General features: G+C 46.8%; 1 protein-coding gene across 1 annotated transcript in view; it reads right to left on the bottom strand.

The window, feature by feature from the left end:
• The window catches only part of Abcc1 (ATP-binding cassette, sub-family C (CFTR/MRP), member 1), a 129,505-nt gene that overhangs the window by 34,465 nt on the left and 74,129 nt on the right, over window positions 1–20,911 (bottom strand). The window contains exons 12-16 of the mRNA XM_005391080.2: window positions 20,027–20,230; window positions 8,986–9,132; window positions 7,640–7,727; window positions 4,791–4,866; window positions 2,104–2,230 (exon numbers count right to left, since the gene is read on the bottom strand). Of these exons, the coding sequence (XP_005391137.1) occupies window positions 2,104–2,230; window positions 4,791–4,866; window positions 7,640–7,727; window positions 8,986–9,132; window positions 20,027–20,230 (642 nt within the window). The remainder of the gene's footprint in view (window positions 1–2,103; window positions 2,231–4,790; window positions 4,867–7,639; window positions 7,728–8,985; window positions 9,133–20,026; window positions 20,231–20,911) is intronic.

The following is a 20,911-nucleotide window of genomic DNA, read 5'->3' as shown; positions in this document are numbered from 1 at the left end:
GGGAAGGATTCCTTGAGGAAATTTCCCCAATGAAATTTAAGGATGACTTCTATAGCAAAGTGGACCCTGTCAAACGATGTTCTGTTCTTATTTTCACATGATGGAAGTATTAAGAGTAGTATGAGACTATGGCTAAGGCTTAGCCTATTTCTTTTATGGGTTTTAGTAGTAAAAACATTGAGGTGGTTAAAAGAACTTGTTCTGAACAAGGCAGAATGGTGAAGGATCAGACAGTCTCACAAGGAAGAGAGAAGAACACTGAAGTCAAGGAAGCAGGGCTGAAGACAAGAAGCACTTGGTACACTGAGGACCCAGAGGTCAGGGCGGCCAGGGCAGGGTGGACCCTGCGAAGGGCAGACAGACAGGAAAGAGTCAGGGGCAGCAGGGCCAGCTCAGCCCAGGCTGATGGTCACACTGATCTGCGTCGTTTGTGAGAGCCACCAAAGCCGTTTACATAAGGATTCTAGGGGGACGAGGCTGGGTGGGGAAACCAGGGGCCCTTATGCCTGATCCAAATTCTCAGATAAATGACCAAACCGCTGGTTCTAATACCCTAACTTATAAGGGAGCAAAATATCAGACTATCAAACCTACAGATGATTTAGCCATTGTAGGCACAAGCCATACCTACAGAAACATTTATAAAAATTAATTTTTAAAATATATTTCCAGCACTGTCTTTACCAGGGCAAAACAACCAATCACAAATAGTTATCTGAGCCCAAAGTCAGCGGTGCTTGGATTGCAGAGACCTAGGTTAATGACAGAGAAGGTGAGGCAGAACCTGCTGCGGGATGGGATTTTCCTTCCCTGCTCCAGCTCACACTGCCCATTATCTTACTTTACAACATGTGCTTAAAAATTATGATAGAACATTTCTTAAAACAACAGCTAAACAGCATTAACTGGGGCCCAACTACTATAATGTCTGCTTTCAAAAAGGCACCATATAACTGACCAAGAAAGGATTTTGCCTGCAATGAAAACAATGGCACAGGCTATCACTCCCCAGTAGAAATTCCACAAGACAGGCGTTCTGACAACTTGTAGAGAACGCAAGGAGGTCTGGGCGAATGTAGGTGTGACACATTGGTTAAACGAAGCTAAGTTTCTTTGATTTGCAGAACGTCTCAGAGCCTTTCCTTTGTGAATGTTTATTATAAATTTCCAAGAGGGATGGAAGGAGGGTATGCAGTATTTCCCAAGCTTGTAGGAATCTAGGGCCTTTTATTCCCTAAACATCCAGCAAGATGAATTCATGGCACATAGCACTCCAGAAAATGTTGGTGTCAAATTTTACGGAATTTATTTCTACACCAGGAAACGCTGCTGGGGGAGAGATTAATGTGCAAACCAAGGCTCTTGACTTTCAGTGGGACTTATTAGTACAGGAGCCTCTTAAGCTCTCCCAAGGAATTTCAACTTAGTTCAAAGTACTCTATTCAAAAGCAATAAAGCCACACTGTTCTATCATTCCATGGTAAGATTTTAACAAACACTCAGAATTAAAGCTGTTCCCTCATAAATAATGCTCTGGGAAAATATTCCAACCATGTAAATCAATACCTCACAATTTTGTTTCAGAGGGTACAATGGCACACACTAGTAATCCCAGCTCCCTGGGATCACAAGTGCAAGTCCAGCCTGGACAACTTAGTGAACCATGTCTTAAAATAAAAAAATTAAAGAAGGACTGGGGATGTAGAACAGAGCGGAGGCACTGGGGTCAATCCCTGGTACAGGAGATTTGTATTGGTAAGAAGAGAAACACAGAGAGAAAGAACAAGCCAGAGGACACATGCAGAGAGACCACAAGATGTAAAAGAGGAGTAGAGACTGGGAAGGCAGGAAAGACAGAGCGAACCACAGGGATTTGTATGTTCGCCATGCTTACTGAGGGCCTGCCCCACATCCGCACTGTTCTAGGAGCTGGAGTACAGCAGGGAGTGACTGATCGATAGCCTGATTTCTGGCATGGAGAAGAGTACGGAGAAAAGAGAGAGAAAGAGAGGAAGTGAAACTCTTTGTGCTCTGAAATGGTCCTAAAGGAGAACAGCTCGGTCCTTGACCCTCCCTGCAGCCACCCCCAAGTCCTTGTCCTACCTTGAGAGCCACGTGACCTTCCAGCTTGTCCATCTCTGCCAAGAGGGCCGAGAGCAAAGATGACTTTCCACAGCCCACCTGGCCTACCACAGCCACCAAGGCGCCTTCCGGGATGGAGAAGGTGATGCTGGAAAGAGAGAGTGCACCTACCTCAGCCCCAGCAGACAGAGAGGTAGAAGCAGGTGGACACAAGGACGTGGTCACGAGCATTTAAGGTCTCAAAATTCCTTTCACCATTTCTATAGCTGAGGCCAGCTCAGTGAGTTGGCTCCGGGCTCTAGGGTGGTGCATCAGGTGTTAGGCAGATGCCAGGTGTGAGGCAGAGGCTGGGAGGTAATGCACATTGGGAGGGGTAGCGAGAGCCCAGTGGTGGGGTATCAGGTTTAGAAGACAGGTCATCTCCAAAAGAGCCCAACAGGAGGAGCAGGTGAGGTCCAGACACCCGCACCTGGCAGTGGGTGACAGGCCCAAAGGGGGGAAGGCTGGCTACAACCAGGGATGGAGATGGCGCTGAGCAGGTAGAGGATGGCAGCCAGGCCCAGCAGGACCTTAAAGAATGTGATGCTGAGACACCTGTTCTTTGCTAGCTGGCACCACCAAATAACCCAAGGGGACAGTGACATGAATTGATCTGAGCAGACTTTCAGAAAGATACCTCTATAGGTACTGGCCTTTGATAAGTAAGTCAACAAAGTAAGATAAAATAAGCTAACTGCTCTACTAGCAAGACCAGCTATCACATGAAGGTCAACAGCCTTGGGCACTACCACTGAGACACCACAGTCCAGCCAGGATCCACCAGAGAGGGGTGGCCTAGCAGGGCTCCGTGCTCCCCTATGCTAACTGCTTTTCACTGCTGCTGTTCTAACTTCACTGTGTGAGTAGAGACACTGGTAGATTTTTCTCTCTCTCTGCTCCCCCATGCTAGACATTGAACCAGGACTTTGTGCATGCTAAACAGGCACTCTACCACTGAGCTACCTCCCCAGTCCCCGAACACTAGTAGGCATTGTACTCATCAACTGTTCAAGTCTTATGATCCTGCTGCTGGGTGACGTGCCTTATTCTCTCATGCCCAGGTGGGGAAAGGGTTATAGGCCGCATTGGATAGGAGGCCTGGGCAGGCAGCACCTGTCCTCATCCACATGAGACTGGAATACTGTCCTAGGCTGGGGGAGGGAAAGGCTGAACAGAGAAAGGTGGCTCCAAGGGGTAGAGTGACTGGAATAGGAAGGCCTCTGAGACTGGAAGGAGGGAGAGAAGGGGCCCCAGAGACAGATTAGCTGTGAAGCATGACAGAGGGGAAAGTTACAAACAAAACAGGTAGGATTTAAATTAGACATAAGCAGAACTTCCTAGACATGCAATCCCACCAAAAATTTTCAATAGAGATAAAAAAAAAGATAGTTTTAAAAAAGATAAGCTCTTCTTTTCTCTGAAGTTTGTCACCTGCTTGAAAAAAAATATAGCAGTAATTTGGCCACCCAGTCACTTGGCCATTTTCTGGGAATTCCCTAAGAAGGTTTAAGAGAACTGTGAAGCAAGAGTGAGACGGATGTGATAATCCATCCACCTGTAATCCCAGCTCTGGGAGGCTGAGGCAGTAGGATTACAAGTTCAAGCCGAACCTGGGCAATTTAGGGACTTAGTAAGACCCTGTCTCAAAATAAATACAAAAGGCTGAGGATGAAGCTCAGGGCAAAGGCCCTGGGTTCAATCTCAGTAAGTGGGAAAAAGGAAAGGAAAGGGAAAGGGAAAGGGAAAGGGGAAAAAAGCAAAAAAGAAAAGAAAACAAAAGAAAGACAGAGAGAGAAAGATAAAGGGAGGAAGGGAGGAAGGAAGGAAGGGGGAAAGAGAGAGCAAGGGAGAGAGGAAGGGAGCATGCGTGAGTAAGCAGGCAGGCAGGCAAGCAGGCACATACCAGTCCCTTGGGAAATGAGGCCAACTCGCTGGACACAGTATGCTGGGGGAAGATAAGGACTATAGTGGGCAGGGTCCAGGTGGGAAGGTGTTGAAAAAGGGCTGACCAGGTGAAGGGGGCCATGGAGACAACAGAAAAGCATAATTCCACCCTAATCAGAAACATGGTGGCAGATGGTATCTGCCAGCACAGCAGCTGTGGACTCCACCTGGTCACCAGCATGCCCGCCAGGGGCACTGACTGGTTCTGGAAGGACCATGTGACCTAGTCTAGACCAATGGGAGGCACGTAGCCTCCCACCAATGCACACAGACACATTGATTGGTTCAGGGAGGAGCATGGGACCTGGATGGGGCAACAGGAGGCAGGTAGCCTCCTGCCCAGTATACCTGGAACTGCAGATTGTCACCCCACAGGAGAGGAAGTCAGAGAATGAAGCACAGAGGGAAGTGAAACAAACCGTGGATATACAGAACTCTGACAGCACAGGCTGAGGCCCTGGGTCACAATGCACCAGAAAGCAGAGCATCTCGGTTATGAGGGCCCAAAATCCCCTTTGTTGCCTAGCTGTGCACAGTTCTTGTCAGTTACCCCTGGGGAACCGTCTGTGCCAGGAACCTTCTCACCTGTTCCTCACAACAGCCCATGAGTGCGACTAAACCTATTTTCCAGATGAGTAAACTGGGGCTCAGAAAGGCAGAGAGATCTGCTTAAGGACACATGTGCGCCTACAGCTCTCCCCACGTGCGTCCACACCCTGGCTTACCCATTCAGTGTAGGGGCTTCACCTCTGGCCCATGTGAACGTGGCATTCCTCACGGTAATGCTGTTTGTCCCCGCAGCTGGAAAGCACCACAGACAACATGTCAGGCACAAACAGCACAGGGACTGAGCGGAAGCAAACTGCTCTTTTCTGTTTTTCCTCATCAAGTGGTTTAACCTCAGATGCCAGAGGCTAAAGGCCTGGGCCTTATCTGATGACATCAGCCACAATTCCTGAACAAGAACACTGATCTGCAGCTGTGGAGGTGGCCGCAGACCCAGGTAACGAAACCACCAGAGGTCGGCCCTGTGGGACAGGAGGCTGTGGTCCCAGAAGCCAGCTTAGAGAGGACGAGCAGGGGCCCACACGGGGTGCTCAGTGCAGCTTGAGGCAGCCAAGGTCAACGGGGAGAGGGGACCAAGTACTGCCCACATGTACATCCTCCCCTTGGGGTGGCCCCACCACATGGAAGCTTTTCTCGCATTCAAAATGAGGTCCCTCGCTCTTCAACTGCTGAGTCCTGGCTTGGCCTCCCAATGCTTTTTGCTGCGTCCCCTCCCTCTCTCCAGCCCTACCACCCTGCACACCTCCCGGCAGGTCAGTCTTTCTAAAAGAGCAGTCATAATAAACTGGACACAAGCAGGTTGTGAACAGGAAGTGTGGCAGGCACGCTGGGGGAGCGGGGAGATCTAAGACAAAGCCCGCATTATATGTTCCCGGGGAGTCCCAAGCTCCTGGCCTCTCTGTCTCCACTTGCTTTGTATGCCTTTGTTTTCCTTTCACTTCCTATACCTTGATTAAAAAAAAAAAAAAAAAAAAAGTTTCTTAATTACCAGCCACCTTAAAACCATCCAGAAAATACAGGGGTAGTTTTTAAAGTTATCAAAAGAAAAAATAACTTGCTCCGTGCACCAAAGAAACAAAAAAAACTGTGGCAAGAGGAAGTGACTGGTTGGCCTAAATTAACCTTCTCCCTCAGCTCCCCCAGGAGAGGAAACTGCTTGTTTGACGTTTTGTGGTGCTGGGGAGCAAATCCAGGGCACCCTGAATGCTACCACTGAGCCACATCCCCAGACCCAAAGAGGAAACTGGAAGGTGCTATTTAAGGAATTTTGGAAAAAACCACTGCAGCCAGCCTGCAGCTGCCAAGGCACCCTGTCCGGCACATGCAGGGAACACGGATAAACATCTCAGAAAGCAGCAGGACAGGAAGGCCCAGGGGTTTCTGAAGCTTGTACGGAGCTGTGAACAACTTCATGCAAGAAACCTCCTGTGGCCTTCTCAAGTTTCAACCGGTATTTTGCAGAGAAAGGAGGCCCTGGTGTGGATGGCACTGTGCCCATACCCTGTGAGGTGACTTGGCCCTTGTAGCAGCAGAAATCTGGGGAGGAAGATTCCAGCATCCTCCTGGGCAGGAGTTCTCACAGAGGGATAGCCGTGTCCCCTCAAGGGACAGATGGCAAAGTCTAGAAATGGTTTTGGCTGTCAAAATTGAGGAAAGAACCCAACGGACAAAGGCCAAGTATGCTGGATGATATGTACAATTTACAGGGTATATCTCAGTAACCAAGGATGACCAGGCCCTGAAGTGTCCAGCGTGAGGAGCCTGCTGCAGACGGCAGAGCTGAGGAAGCTGCTGTCACACAGACAGGTGACAGCGGCCACACTCAATGAGTAGCACCATCTATGTGCCAGACATGTCATGGAGTATTTCCTGTGCCACTGAAGACAGCTGAAAGCCTACTAGGCACCCGGCAATCATGACACTTCATAATCAACGTCTGTACATATTCGGCACTCTGGTTTTATTTATGGGACTCTGGAGCCAGATCATGTGGGTCTGAATCCCTGTGCTACCACTTTCCAGCTGGGCAGCCACAGGCAAGTTGCTTAACTTCTCTGTACCTCTCTTTCCTTCTGTAAAATGGGATAGATGATAATGAACCTCAGAGGGCTAGAGTAGGAGGCAAGGAGGAAATATGCACAGAGTGCTTGCAAAAGTGGCTGCCACACAGTAGGTGCTCAGTGAGTCTCAGCACAGCAATGCCACAGAGCAGATAAGGACACAGACTCTCCTAACCGGCTGGGGATGTGAATCCTGGCTTGATTTACACGCTGAGCGATTTCAAGCAATTACTTAGGCCATTTTCCCTACTTGTAAAATGGGGGTTTCCACAGCTGCCCTTCCAGTGTGCATGCCAACTAGGGATAACTTAATGCACCAATGCCCTTAGGAATTAACATGCAGGCGGGAAGTCACAGAGGTCGACATGTTGCTTTGGCTGGTGTCGTTAATATTTATTCTAAATGCCTAGTAAGACGGCAATAGACAAGTCCCCTGCCCAAGGGAGCGGGACGGGAAAGGGTAAAATAATACTTTATAAATCAAATAAATCTACAATAAAAATTCATAGAAAAACCCTCTTAGAGAAAGGTACTTCCAGTCCCAGTATCCCAGTGAGGAAACCGAGGCTCACACCTACATGGACATGGCTCATGAATGATGCAGTTTGGCCAGACAGACTCTGCCTGTCTATCTGCTCAGAAAAGGATCAAGGTCTGGGGCCCGGAACCTGACTCCAGAGGCCTCGGTCAGGGGCTTTCCTCTCAGCCTGGAGCAGGAAAAGTGCAAGTTCATCCTCTTGGGATGTGTGAGGTAAGAGGCTCCCTCCCAAGCGGGGGGATTCCAGGACACTTGGCTTCTTATCCTGTCTCCCCTACTCTGCTTAGGCCTTGCTCCCTGCTGTCTTGGAGTCAAGCTGCTGGGCAGATGGGAATCCAAAGGCAGCCCAGGGCAAGCATGGTTGGAGTCGGGAAGCTGCACAGAGGGAGGTGGGGACAGTGGCACACACCATCTTTGACAGGCTGCCGCTCAATGCTACCAGGCTCCAGCTCCTCGTGGGAAAGGAAGATCCTCAGGCGTTTGAGAGAGACACTCGCCTACACAGAAAGCAATGACAGGGCATGGTTAACTTTAAAAAGCATTTTGCAGAACACACCCCAGCTGACTTTCAGTGGTTTCCCCTGGGCGGAGAGAGGCTACATCCTCCCTCAATTCTTAAGGCTCTGTACAGTGCCTCTGCTTCAGAATAAAAAATAAAATGGGTTTTGCTTCTTGTTTTTCTTCAAAAGGCCACAAAAGGCAGTAAAGAAGGAGGGGGTACTCAGTGGAAAGGGACTTCACAAACCTACAAAGCCATGGCAAGGAGCCGGCCAGTCATGGGACGATTCTGGGATATTTCAGGAAACTTCAGTATAGACTATTATTTTAAGAAATTACTGGCACATTGGGTTTGGTATGATAATGATGTTATAATTATGTAAGATGAAATGCACACTCAGGTATTTATGAGCCAAGAGTCAAGAGGTCTGGGATTTGCTTTAAAATTCTGCAGCAAAGAAAAAAGGAATGAAGGAGGGAACAGGGAGGGAGGGCCAGATGAAGCCAGTGCAGCAAAATGCTGATGCTGGGCGTAGGTGACAGGGATGAGAGCTCATATTACACTGTTTCTTCTACTTCTATGTACATTTGAAAATTTTCATAATGGAAGGATGTTCTGTTTTTGTTAAACAGCCTACAACCAGAGGTGTACAATCAAATCTTCAGGGTGAGTTTTCTATGTAGCTAAAAATGGAGTAGAATATGTGCAAAGCTAAGGAGAAAAATGTGAATAGTGCAGGCAGAAAAGTGGCAGGGGCTGCAATAGTGCCTAGAAGTAACACAGTCAGGTTTCCTTTGCTCAATGGGCCGCCGGCAGAACTGTGGGGATTCTACAGCATAGGCTGGGAGCTTCAAGGAGGCTGTGAAATTAATCAAGGGTCAAGAGCTGTGTTTTTGAAAAAGCAGGCTAAGACAGGCCAGGGTGGCAGAGAACATTCCAGAAAGATTCTTCCAGAAGATGGGGAAGGCCTTGTTGCATTAAACTTTTGCGGGGAGGGGTAACTAGGAATCAAACTCATGACCTCATGCTTGCCAGACAGGCGCTGTGCCACTGAGCTATATTCCCGGTCCTCACATTAAACTTTTAATTCATACACTCAACCAGGAGTCCCCATCAAGAAGTAAAATGTCTCTCTTTGTGCCATGACCAAATCAGCAGACAGCCGGTGTCCAGGCCCTGCCAAGCCCACGGGCACACAGGGTGGTTAAGGCATGGGCAGGACTCCCGTGCCCTCTCTGCCCTGCCCCGCTCAGTACCTGCACGATGCTGCTGATGACCATGGGGAGGATGTTCAGGGGAAAGCGGAGGATGTTGAACAAGGCCAAGGACACGAAGGCTTTCTGGGCATCCAGGACGTTGTTCTTGTCGACAGTCACATAGACGGCAAATGTAGACAGGGCCACCTGAAAGCAGGACACCCAGGATGGAATGCTGTGCCTGAATGAGGGTCACAGCCACAGCTCCTAGGGACACACATGCAGACCCTCCCCACGCGGCCGTGCCATGTTACAGAGTGCCAAAAGCCCTGGGTGGCAGCTGCTCACTGTCGAAGAATAACGTGGATAACGAACAACAGGCCAAAAGTCCCAGCAGCTGCCACCAACTTCCTCAGGGACACTGTGGGGCATCGCCCTGCTCCTCGACAACACTAAGCGTGTTCCCACTGCCCGACCTTTGCCCCAGCCGTCTTCATGCCATTCCCTCAGCACTGCTTACTGCCCTTCACCTTCCTAGAGGGCCCTGCCCTGTGGCAGCCCTGCCCAGTCCTCCAGCCTTGACTCCAGCGTCCTTCTCTTCCCTGCACCGCTCACTACCTTGTACAATAGTATTATATGGGTTTATCGTTCACTTACGCACCAAAACGCGCACTCCTGGCGGGGTCTTTGTCTTCTATGCATCGTGCCCTCTGTGCCTAGAATGACCTCTGGCGCTTAGGAATACTAACGACAACCTCAGGTAGGTTTATTTCCTCTCCCAGGGCCTCACCTACCCCTTGTGGGAAATGCAGATGGAGGGAAAGTGTCTCTGTTTAACGTTCCTTCCGGCTCATACAGCACATGACTTTATGCTCCAAGGAAAGAAACACTTTAAAAAAGAAAACAAAAGGCCTAGGTATGGTTCTGGGGCAGCCCATCTGTCCACACAGACTCACCCCAAGCCCTTGGTGGCTCCCAGGGCTTGATCCCCGGGGCTCAGAGACCCCTAAATTGGGCTTGGTGGTCTGAGGTGGCAGCATCTTCCGCATCAACTGCTTCCTGTGCCAGGAGAAGGGGAGGCCCTTGGCAACCCCTGGCAGGCAGCCTGGCTAAGGAGGTGGGGGAAGAACAACTGATAGATTTGGAGCCCCACACTCTTACCCACTGCCGGGAGGAGACAGCATCGGGTGTCACCAGGTGGGGTCACCAATGGGACCCCATGGGGTCATCCTGGACGCAGTATCTGAGTGATATGGAAAACCTTGGGCCCTGGTCTCTGCACAGGAGTCCCGCCCTATCTCAGCCCTTCATCTTGGAGCCACTGAAGCATCCCCACGGGAATGAACCTGGAGCCCAGGAAAGATGGCAGGGTCAGGAGAGACACACACCCGAGCCCTGGGGCCAGCAGGGTCCTGTCTTATTTTCGGGGTTTTGGCTGCACCATTTCACTGCTACCTACTGGACGGTAACAGAACTTAAAGATTAAAACCATTAGCTCTGCCATGTCTCCGCTGTGTGGCCCTAGGCCCCTTCATGGCTCCAAGCAAGCCTCTGTTTTCCCACCTGTGAAATGGAGCTCATGGACTCCTCTGACAACTGCAGGCAGCAAGGACAAAGCTCCCAGAGGAGTGCTCAGAACAGGCCCGGCAGGGAAAGCCAGCCTGAGGCAGCTGCTCTCACTTTCTTCTGAGGAGCTGAGAGAGTGCCTGGTGCCGCCAGCACACAGAGCTGGTTCCTGTTCTGGCGCTGACATTAGCAAGCCAACTGACCCTGCACAAGGCTCTGAAGCTCAGCGGCCCCTCCACAGGCCCTGACACACCAGCCTTGGACCCAAAGACACTCTTAAAAAAAAATCTCAAATCTATTTTAAACTGATATATAAAAACTGTGCATATTAATGAAATGCCATGTAAAGTCTCGATAACATGTTCATTGTGTAATATTTAAATAAGGCTAAACATATCCATCTCCTCAATCATTTCTCATTTCTTTACAGTGAAAACATTTCAATCCTTTCCTTCTAGCTTTCTGAAAGGCACAGTACACAGTTATCATTGCCACCCTACCATGCAATAGCTCACAGAGCTTCTTGCTAACTGTAACTTAGTACCCATTGATAAACATTTCTCCATCCCTTTCCCCCTCAAAAATATCCTTTACTCAAACCTCCAAATATATCCATACAACGAGTATTATTCAGTCCTTAAAAGGGAATGCAATTTTCACCCCCGGTGCTGGGATGGAACCTCATGCTTGCTAGGCAAAGACCCTACCAGTGAGCTACAGCCCCAGGCCAAGAATGCAATTCTTACACATCTTCCAACAAGGATGCACCCTGCAAACGTCAGTCTATGTGAAAGACAGACACAGAAAGCCACCTAGAGTTTGCCTCCCTCTCTATGAAATGTCCTGAACAGGTAGCTCTTCAGAGGCAGGAAACAGATTAGTAGTTGTCATGGGATGGGGAGCAACTGCTAATGATAATAGGGCTTCCTTTTGGGGTAATGAAACTGTTCTGGAATTGGCAGTGAAATAGCAAAGTAGAAAATGTTATGAAGTTACACAACCTGTATGAAAAATATGGAGTCATATACTTTAACATGATTACATCTGTATTAAAAAAGAAAAAAAACAACCTCTCTAAAGTCAAGCAATTACCTAGTACAGAATCCAAAGCCTTAACCCAGGGCCAAGGGCCCACCTGATCCATCAGAGGCACCTGATTCATCACTTGTCTGACTTATCCAGCCACATTCTCCTCGCTCTCTCCTGCTCCATGGTTATCCCACCTATGGGCAGCACAGTCCCACCCAGGGCCTTTGTACTGCTCCTCCTCCCTGCCTGGCCTTTTCACTGCCATCTGGTCTGGACTTCTCTGACCACCCTCTTCAAAACTGCAACCCGCCCCCCCCCCCACGGTGCCACTCAGACACAACTGTTTAAAAGTTCTATAGCACTTCTGATAGTGTAGCAATCCAATATGATTGACTGATTGATTGTTTATTGTCTGTCTCTCCCAGTTAGAATGCGAGCAGGCATTGGTATCTGTAGTATTCAGTCCTCTATTGTTAGTGCCTAGCACAGCACCTGGACCACGGGAGATATTCAGTACATGTTTGCTGGCAGGATGGATGGATGAGTGGGATGCAGGATATGTCTGAGGACAGAAGCGAATCCACTCAGAGGCATCCTTGAGCAGTAAAGAAATCAGGCCTCAGGCAGCTCACTGTCAGAACATAACCCCCTCTGTTGACCAGAGGCTGCATGCTGGCAGCTCAGGGACCACATGGAAGGGACAACATCATGCAGCCTGTCAGGCCTATGACATTGGTTTTTCCAGGAAGTGGAGGTCATCCACCCATTATTAATTAAGCACCGAATGTGCAGAGGGCATCAGCCTAAAGGCTGGGGCTAGGGGCAGTGGAAGGCTGGTCTTGCCTGAGGAGCTTGAACTGCAGCCCAGCTCCTAAATTCCCAGTGCCTCCTTCTGTAGAGAGATGCTTTTGTTGTCTCCCAGCATCTGTGCCTCTGGTTCTGGAGCCACCCCTGTTTTCCCTTGGGAACTGACATTCTTCCAGTCTCAACCTGTGAGTGCCTCAGTCCAAGCATCCCATCTCCCAGGCACAGTGACTGGTCCAGGAATAAGCACGTGACTCTTTATGTATAATCAATGAGACTATGTTGTCCAGCTTCGTAACAACTACTCAGGGGAAAGTGGGGTGGTCGAAAATTGGGATTCTCTGCTCACAGGTGTTGCTGAGGTGACAGAATGATCTAGAAATAGTGGCTGACAAAGACTCTGCCATGAAGAAAGCAGAGTGGAGAGAGTTATTTCCAACTTTATCTCAGACACACTTAGATCCTGCCATTCCTGAACCCCCAGCCATACTTAAAGCACTTTCTTACTCAGTTTTATGGCTCAAAATCCTCCTGTCTTTTTTCACTCTACTTGATCTGAGTTAGGTTTCTGTCGCATGCAAGATAGTTCCTGACTAGTACAGTTCATTTCATTCATTCATTCAACGACATATATTTACCAAATGTGTACCATTTGCCAAGTTCCCTCTGCTCTGGGGATACCAGCATTAAATGACATGGTCTATATTTCTACAGACCTTACTATCTAGTCAGCAGAGAACTATATAACAGATAATTATGGGATAATAATCATTCCAATGAAGACGTACAAGGTAAGTAGAAGGCAAGAAAGCTAACAAATCATCTAAGACGGAAAATGCTAAACACTGACAGGCTGCTTGGGGCTGCTATTTTAGGAAAGTATACCAACTAAGTGGACATGACAAATGCCAGACTCTGTGTTGCAGAACGGCAGCCCCATTCGCCCCGCTGGACAGCATCCCCAGGCCGCTCTGCCTGCCCCAGGCCTGTCTTCCATCACATGTACCACTGGGTAAACAGCGCATCCTCCTTGGAGCACAAGAATTCACCAGTGGAAAGAACATGAGAGAACGTTCCAAGGGAACCACAGGCCACATATTTTATCCTAATGTAGTCAGAGGCCTTGGTGTCTTGGCCGGGGCCAAGGTCTTTGGCTGACACCCAGGCTCATCTGATCCTTGCCAAACAGCTCAATAAACTCTGTTCCTGGAAGCCCAAAGCCTTCACCCTTCACTACCCACCTGGAAACTGAGAGGGAAACTCAGAGGTCACAATAAGCCCATGTGGCTCTTCAGTATCTTTTGCTGTGGGGATTTCTAATGGGGACCAGGACAGGAAATGATAAACAAGGGACTAGCATGTTAAGGTGACAACCTGGACATCATAGGTTCTGTCAAAGGATCCAATATGCACAGGGTTATGAGAAAATCTTGCTCTACCCCCATCCCTGTCCTAAATGGAACACAGCTCACAGGCAAAACCTGTCACCTCCCCTCTGGGTACAGGCTTCTGCCTGTAAGGGAAAGCAGTTCTAAACACCAAGGATTCCTGTACAATTTGTGATCACTAGCGTCAAAGTAAAGCAAACAAAAGTAACACACAACTACCTGTACTTCATACACCCACTAATACAGACAGAGACTCTGCAAACACGTGTGGGAAACTGCTGTAGGGAGAAGTGGGGGGTGAAGGGCCATGAGGAGGAGGGGCTGGGCTTTTAACAGGCACCTCTGATTCCCTGGGGGTTTGGGGTTTGCCCCCAGGGGGATATATGACAATGACTGGAGACATTTCCAACTGTCACAACCAGGGACAGCAGGGAAAAGGACTGCTTGGCATCTAGTGGACGGAGACTAGGAATGCCGCTACCCGTCCTACAATGCACAGGGCAGCTCCACATCAGACAAACAAAGAATGAGCTGTTCCTCAACATCACCAGTTTGGAGGCTGAAACTGCTGCACGGACATCGCCCGTGCTCACTGTGAAAGCACTCCGTGGTAAAGCACATGCTCAGCATGCAAGAGTGCCTGTGTTCAATTCCAGCACATAGACAGATAAATAGTCTATAGGCTAAACAAATGCATTAAGACACTCAGTGAGCCAGGTGTGGTGGTTCAAACCTGGAATCCCAGCTGAGGCAGGGGGGTCACAAGTTCAAGGACAGCCTGGGCAATTTAGCCAGAACCCATCTCAAAATAAAATTTAAAAAGGGCTGGGGGTGTAGCTCAGGAGTAGAGTAGTAAAGCTTGCCTAGTGTGTGTGAAGCCCTGCGTCTCATCTCCAGTACCACACAAAAAATAATATATTAAAGCAAAATAAAAATGTATCATACATACAAGTGACAATATTTCACAGTTATAGATAGTGCATACATACTTTTAACAGCTTAAAGAAAAATAATAAAATGAACCTCTTATACAACCTGTGGCCAATCGGAGGTCACTTTTACTTTTGCACTATAAAGAGTCTACCTATGCCCTGGGGAAAGTTCCAAGCATTGAAGTATAAAAATAATTCAAGGTCACACCTTAGCGGCCCAGGGTGCTAGAGGGATCTCAGGGAACAGGGAGTCCCAGAACAGAGAGATGTCACTTCTTATGCCAACCCTGGTCCCCTGACTATGGTCACCTGGAGAGTTGCTGAACCTAACTTGGGAGACAGAATGTCATGATTGATGATGGCTGTCTGCTGAGGCCATGGGAAGGCAGGATACGGCCCTGTATGTGACACCCTGAGATTTAACCCCTTCCACATTCATATGAGAAAATCCAGAGCCAAGTTGGCAGCAGAATGCAGCAAGCACCCTGACTTTCAGAAAAATACCCTAGTGCTCTATGCCAGAGGCTCGTGTGGCCAACATCTGTTACAGGTGGTTTGTCAACTCAGAATAAATGGCTTGTGGGAGGGATCAAAAGATTATTCCATGAAACACAAAAATTTTATAAAATTCAAACTTCAGTGTCTATAAATACAGGCTTATGGGAACGTGGTCAAACACTAATTTACTCATCACCAGCTGCTGGTTTTGCACTTAGCTGGGAGGGACAAGTATTTATGAGGCTGCATGGGCAGGTATTTCAGTACTTGAAATATTCACCACCCAGCCCTTTACAGAAGAGATCGCTTACTGCTACTTTTTGCATGCTCTGAAATCTCACATATGTGTGAACCATCCACAGAGTCTGATAAAATTCAGTTTCTGTTTCAGTTGGTATGGGGTAAAGCCTGAGATTCTGCTATATTTCTGCCAATAACCAGGGAATGCTGGTTGGACTGCTGGTCCACAGACCCCACGTTTTGATAGGGAGAAGACTCTGGAGGGTCTCAAAGTGTGGGCCAAACCAAGAGAATCAGCAGCAAGCAGAAGGCAGAAGGGGGACACTCAGGCCTCCCCAAACCTATTCAGAGATTCTGGGTGCAGTCAAGCACACTAGGTTCCAGCAAGAGTCCAAGTGACTCTGAAGCATGCTTGTTTCAGTCTCCCATCACCACTGCAGCTCCTGTGCAGGTCCAGGCCTGGGAGGTGGGCGGTAAGCTGACAAAAGCCACAGTCTGAATAAGCACATTTTGCAAATGCTGACAAGGCAGGAATTTGCTCAAGCATTCTCCCTGCAGCTTACCGGAGACGGAGCAGTCAAAGGTCTAAGAGAAAAGCTGCCTAGTTATGAAAACGTGTGATTTCAGTTCACAGGAACTTCCCAGAAGAACATACACAGTTACATCTGGTCTGGGCAGGGGACTGGCTCCAGCGTCTCCCATGGCTACTCAAACCTAAGGATGCTCAAGTCCCTTACAGGAAACGGCAGAGTATCTGCATATAACCTGTGCAATCCTTCCATACGCTTTAAATCATGAATCATCTCTGTATTATTACAATACCTAACAGTGTAAATGCTGTGTAAATGGCTATCATCTTTTCTTATCTCCAGTTGGTTCAGCCTGTGGATGATGCGCCACAGCGACAGAGGGCAAGTGTACATGCCAGCATAACAAAGGAGGAACGGACACTGCTAGCACAGCATTAAAGAAGCACATTCAGGGCATGGTAGCGTGCATCTGCAGTCCCAGATACTCTGGAGGCTGAAGCAGGAGAACCGCTTGAACCTAGGCATTTATGACCAGCTGGGCAACATAGTAAGATCCTGTCTGAAGGTGGGAAATGAAAGAGGAAGAGGAGGAAGAGAAGCAGAAACTTCTGGGACCAGGTGTGTACCTTAGTGGTGGAGCATGTGCTCAACCCCCAGCACAAATTTAAAAAAAAAAAAAAGACACCATTAATAATACAAAACGACAGAAATAAAACAACAAACACAGGTGAGTAGGGAAGGCCAGGTACCACGGCTGTTTAACTGTAACCTGAACCATTGATCCTTGGGACTGTTTTTTTTTTTCTTTCTTTCTTTCTTTTTTTTTTTTTTTTTGCCAGTATCATGCTATTTTTATCACAGTAGCTCTGTAGTATAATTTTATGTCAGGGATTGTGATGCTCCCTGCCTTGCCTTTGTTGCCCAGAATTGCTTTTGCTAGTCTGATTGCAAATGAATTTTGCCAGTTCTGATTGCAAATGAATTTTCAGATTGTTTTCTCTACTTCTGTGAGGTATGTTATTGGTATTTTGATCAGGATTGCATTAAATCTATGTAACAATTTTGGAAATACGGCCATTTTCACTATACTATTTCTTCCTACCCAAGATCAAGGGCTATCTTTCCATTTTCTGGTATCTTTTGATCTTTTTCAGAGTTTCAATGTAGCGGTCTTTTACTTCCTTCATTATATTGGTTCCTAAGAATTTCTCTTTTTTTGATGCTATTGTAAAAGGTGTAGTTTTCCTAATTTCTCTCTCTGTGAGTTTGTCATCTGTGTACAGAATGCTTTTGATTTTTGAGTGCTGACTTTGTATCTAGCTATGCTACTGAATTTGGTTATTTAAATTTAAAGTCTTTTCATGGAGTTTTTTGGGTCTTCTATGTAGAGTATCATGTCATCTGTGAATAATGATGATTTAACTTCTTCCTCTCCTATCTTTATTCTTTTAATTTCTTTCTCTTGTCTAATTGCTCTGGTTAATGTTTCCAGAACTACACTGAATAAGAGTGGTGATAGTGGACATCCTTGTTTTGTTTCTGATTTTTACAGTGAAACAGAACACTAAACCTGCTGGAAGAAAAAACAGGTAGAACTCTTGAAGACATAGGTGTAGGCAGAGATTTAAAAACAAAACCCTGATCACACAGGAAATATTATAAAGAATCAACAACTGGAATCTCATGTTATTAAAAAGCTTTTGCACAGCAAAGAAACCACCAACAGAGTGATGAGACAACACACAGAATGGGAAAAAAATTTGCCAGCTCTTCTTCAGACAAAGGACTAATATCTAGAATATATAAAGAACTCAAGAAAACCAGACACCTCATCTTTAAAGACCCAATCCAGAAATGGGCATCTGAAATGAATAGACACTTCTCAGATGAACAAGTACCAATGGCAAATAAATACATGAAAAATGTTCAACATCGCTGGTCATTTGAGAGATGCAAATTAAAACACTGAGATTCCATCTCACTACAAAAAGAATGACTATTATCAAGAAATCAACCAATACCAAATGCTGGTGGGGCTGTGGGGGAAAAAAGGAACCCTTCTCCACTGTTAGTGGGAATGTACATTGATGCAACCACTGTGGAAATCCGTGTGGAGACTCCTGGAAACACTAAAACTCATGGTTCCATTTCACCCAGCTATTCCCCTTCTTGGTACCTTCCTGAAAGAATTACAAGCGTTTTACCATAGCAATATATGCATATCCATGTTGATAGCAGCACAGTTTGTAATAGCTAAATCTTGAAAACAGCCCAAATGCCCATCAGTGGATGAATAAAGGAAATATGGTTTTTTATACAATGGAATACTACTCAGCCATAAAGAATGAGATTTCCAGGTGCATTCTATATAGATGCACCTTGAGACTATACTCAAGTGACATACATTGGACACACATGTTTAAATATTGCATTGTTTCTCTGGTGTGAGAAACCAGACGAGTAAATAATGAGGACCAAAATGTATAACAGATACTGTATTGGGAAACAGGAAGAAAATGTTCAAATACAAAGAGGAACAAGGGAGTGGGGAGGTGAAAGGAAAGGAAAAGGAACAAAAGAGACTAGAAGGAAAAAAAATGGGAACAAAGCTAATGTAAATAAGGAGGGGAAGAGGGTTAAAGGGAGGGGAGGGGACTGGGGAAAAAAGAAGAATCAAAATATATATGTACAGGTACAAATCTCTGAAGATGAATGTGATCACTGTGTATATCTAAAATGTACCAATAAAATTAATTTTAAAAAGACACACTGCCATGAGTCTCTTTCAAAACACTCCCCCTTCCTTTGGCCACCCTTGTCCCATTGTTCCCACCCCTTTCTGAAGTAGCTCTGAAAGTTCTCTTTCGTGAGTGTCTTTAGTTCCAACGCTGTGTTGCCTCATGGTCACTTTGACTATGAGAAAGAGCCAGAAGTGCATGGTACTAGAACTGGTGAGTAAGGTGGATGAGGACACAGGATAACGTTTTTACAAGGCTGTCTCTCTTATGGATGGCACTCAGCAGCAGCATTTGCCATATTTTTTATCACACAGTGTAAAGATACTCAAGAAAAGACACAGAACTACTTTGGAAAATGGCAAGAATGATAAGTATATTCAAAGCAAGGGGGAATATTTTTGAGGGGGATTAATGGAAATGTGCCTTTTGCTGTAATAAATTTTAAAAATTTAAACATATACCGTATGTTGTTATGCCCTGTATAGTATGAATCCATTTGAATACATTAAAAATATATTTTAAAAACCCTATAGGCTTAAATTTATTTACCCAAATAGATACACAGAACTCTAACAACCACAATAGTTCATTTACAAGTTAACTCTTTATAAGATATTAACAAGGCAACCAATTTTACACATTATTTGTCAAGATTCCTGAAATTTTTTAATACTAAACTAGTACTTGTTGAGTAGCTACTGGGCACGATTTTATTTTATTTTTGTTTTTTTTTAGACAAGATCTCACAATGTAGTTCAGTCTGAACTTGAACTCACTATATAACTCAGGCTGGCTTCAAACTAGCAGCGATCTTCCTGCCTCAGCCTCCAGAGTGCTGGGATTATAGGTGTGTGTTACCACACCTATGATACAGCAGTCAACAGAAAAAGCAACCCCTGCCTACCTAGTGCAGAAACAGACAAAAACAAAATGACAAGTCAACATTGATAGTGTGCGCCTGGCAGTGCCACTGAACCCATGGTCCACTGGTCACCCACGTATGATTTATGACCAGCTGTAATGAGGTAAGAAGAAGGGACTACACTGTAGACCCATTATGACACTAAGCATGCTGTCTAGTTCGGCTAAAGTGTTTTTATTGCAAGACTTTCCAGATGAAGGGAGCAGAGACTGGCTCATACCCTGCCACACTCTTTATCCCACAGCAAGCATGTAACGAACAGTGCCTTAGCTGGCTGGGGAGAAGCTGCAAGGGCCAAGAATAAAATAAAAGGGGGCTGGAGAGTGGTGTCAATCTTACAAATCAGCAGTCAGAAAAGGCCTTGTGGAAACAGTGACATTTTCAAAATATCTGGGTAGAAAAACCAAAGAAAACATAAAGCAGTGTGATCCATGAGAAATGGGGCTCCACTCACCAGAAAAGGTGTGCAGACCCAGGTGAAGGTCCCCACGGCCGCCAGGTAGGCAGATTTCTTCAGCACCTTCAGCTCCTCCTGCCTGATGGCCATCACCTTGTCCTTGAACGCCAGCTCCCATGCGTACAGCTTCAGCACTTTGATCCCGTTGAGAATTTCATTCATGAGCTTAATACGATTGTCTTTGCTCTTCATGTGAGCCACCTTCACAGAGAGGGGCGATGGATGGTCACTGAGGATAGGTCACTCACCTCCAACCTGCTGTGTCACTTCATCACTCAATGGCACCAACTACTAAATGCGGGTCTCCCTGGATGGTGGGAGGCTGGCCCAGCAACCCCTGTGGGCCTATGCTTGGCCTGAGACCACCCCAAAACACTCTTCTCTCAGGAAAGAAAAAGCGGCTCTGCATGCTGCTAGACTAAACACAGGAGAAACCCATTCAATTTAGAACCAAGGAATAGAAGTGAAAAAGACCTCCGGAATGTGCACAAGAAAGGACCTGGGTTCTATTCTGCTGATAAAACAGCACAGGGCGTGGTATCACTTAGTTTCTCCACTTTCTCAGTTGGTGTGCAACCAGTTTATGTCTGTTAAAACCTGAAATGTTTCCACACATCTCAGGTGGGCAGTGCTTCTGACCAATGGGTGCCCATGTTGTACAGCTGGTTAAATATCTTAACGCCACCCGGCTTTTTCCACCAGCCAAGCACTGCTCTAAGCACTTCACACACATTCAGCTGTTTAACGCAGACCTGCCAGTTTGAGCCACCGGTACTACATGCATGACTGTCCCATGGGGCGGCTTATACCACTGTGATACAAGTGATACAGTCATGCATGTACCACAATGGCTCAAGCATCCTGGTAGCGAGATGCATGAAT

Source organism: Chinchilla lanigera, unplaced genomic scaffold (assembly GCF_000276665.1).
Source record: "Chinchilla lanigera isolate Chin_1 unplaced genomic scaffold, ChiLan1.0 scaffold00041, whole genome shotgun sequence".
NCBI classification, from domain to species: domain Eukaryota; kingdom Metazoa; phylum Chordata; class Mammalia; order Rodentia; family Chinchillidae; genus Chinchilla; species Chinchilla lanigera.
This window is presented reverse-complemented; position numbering and strand designations above follow the sequence as displayed.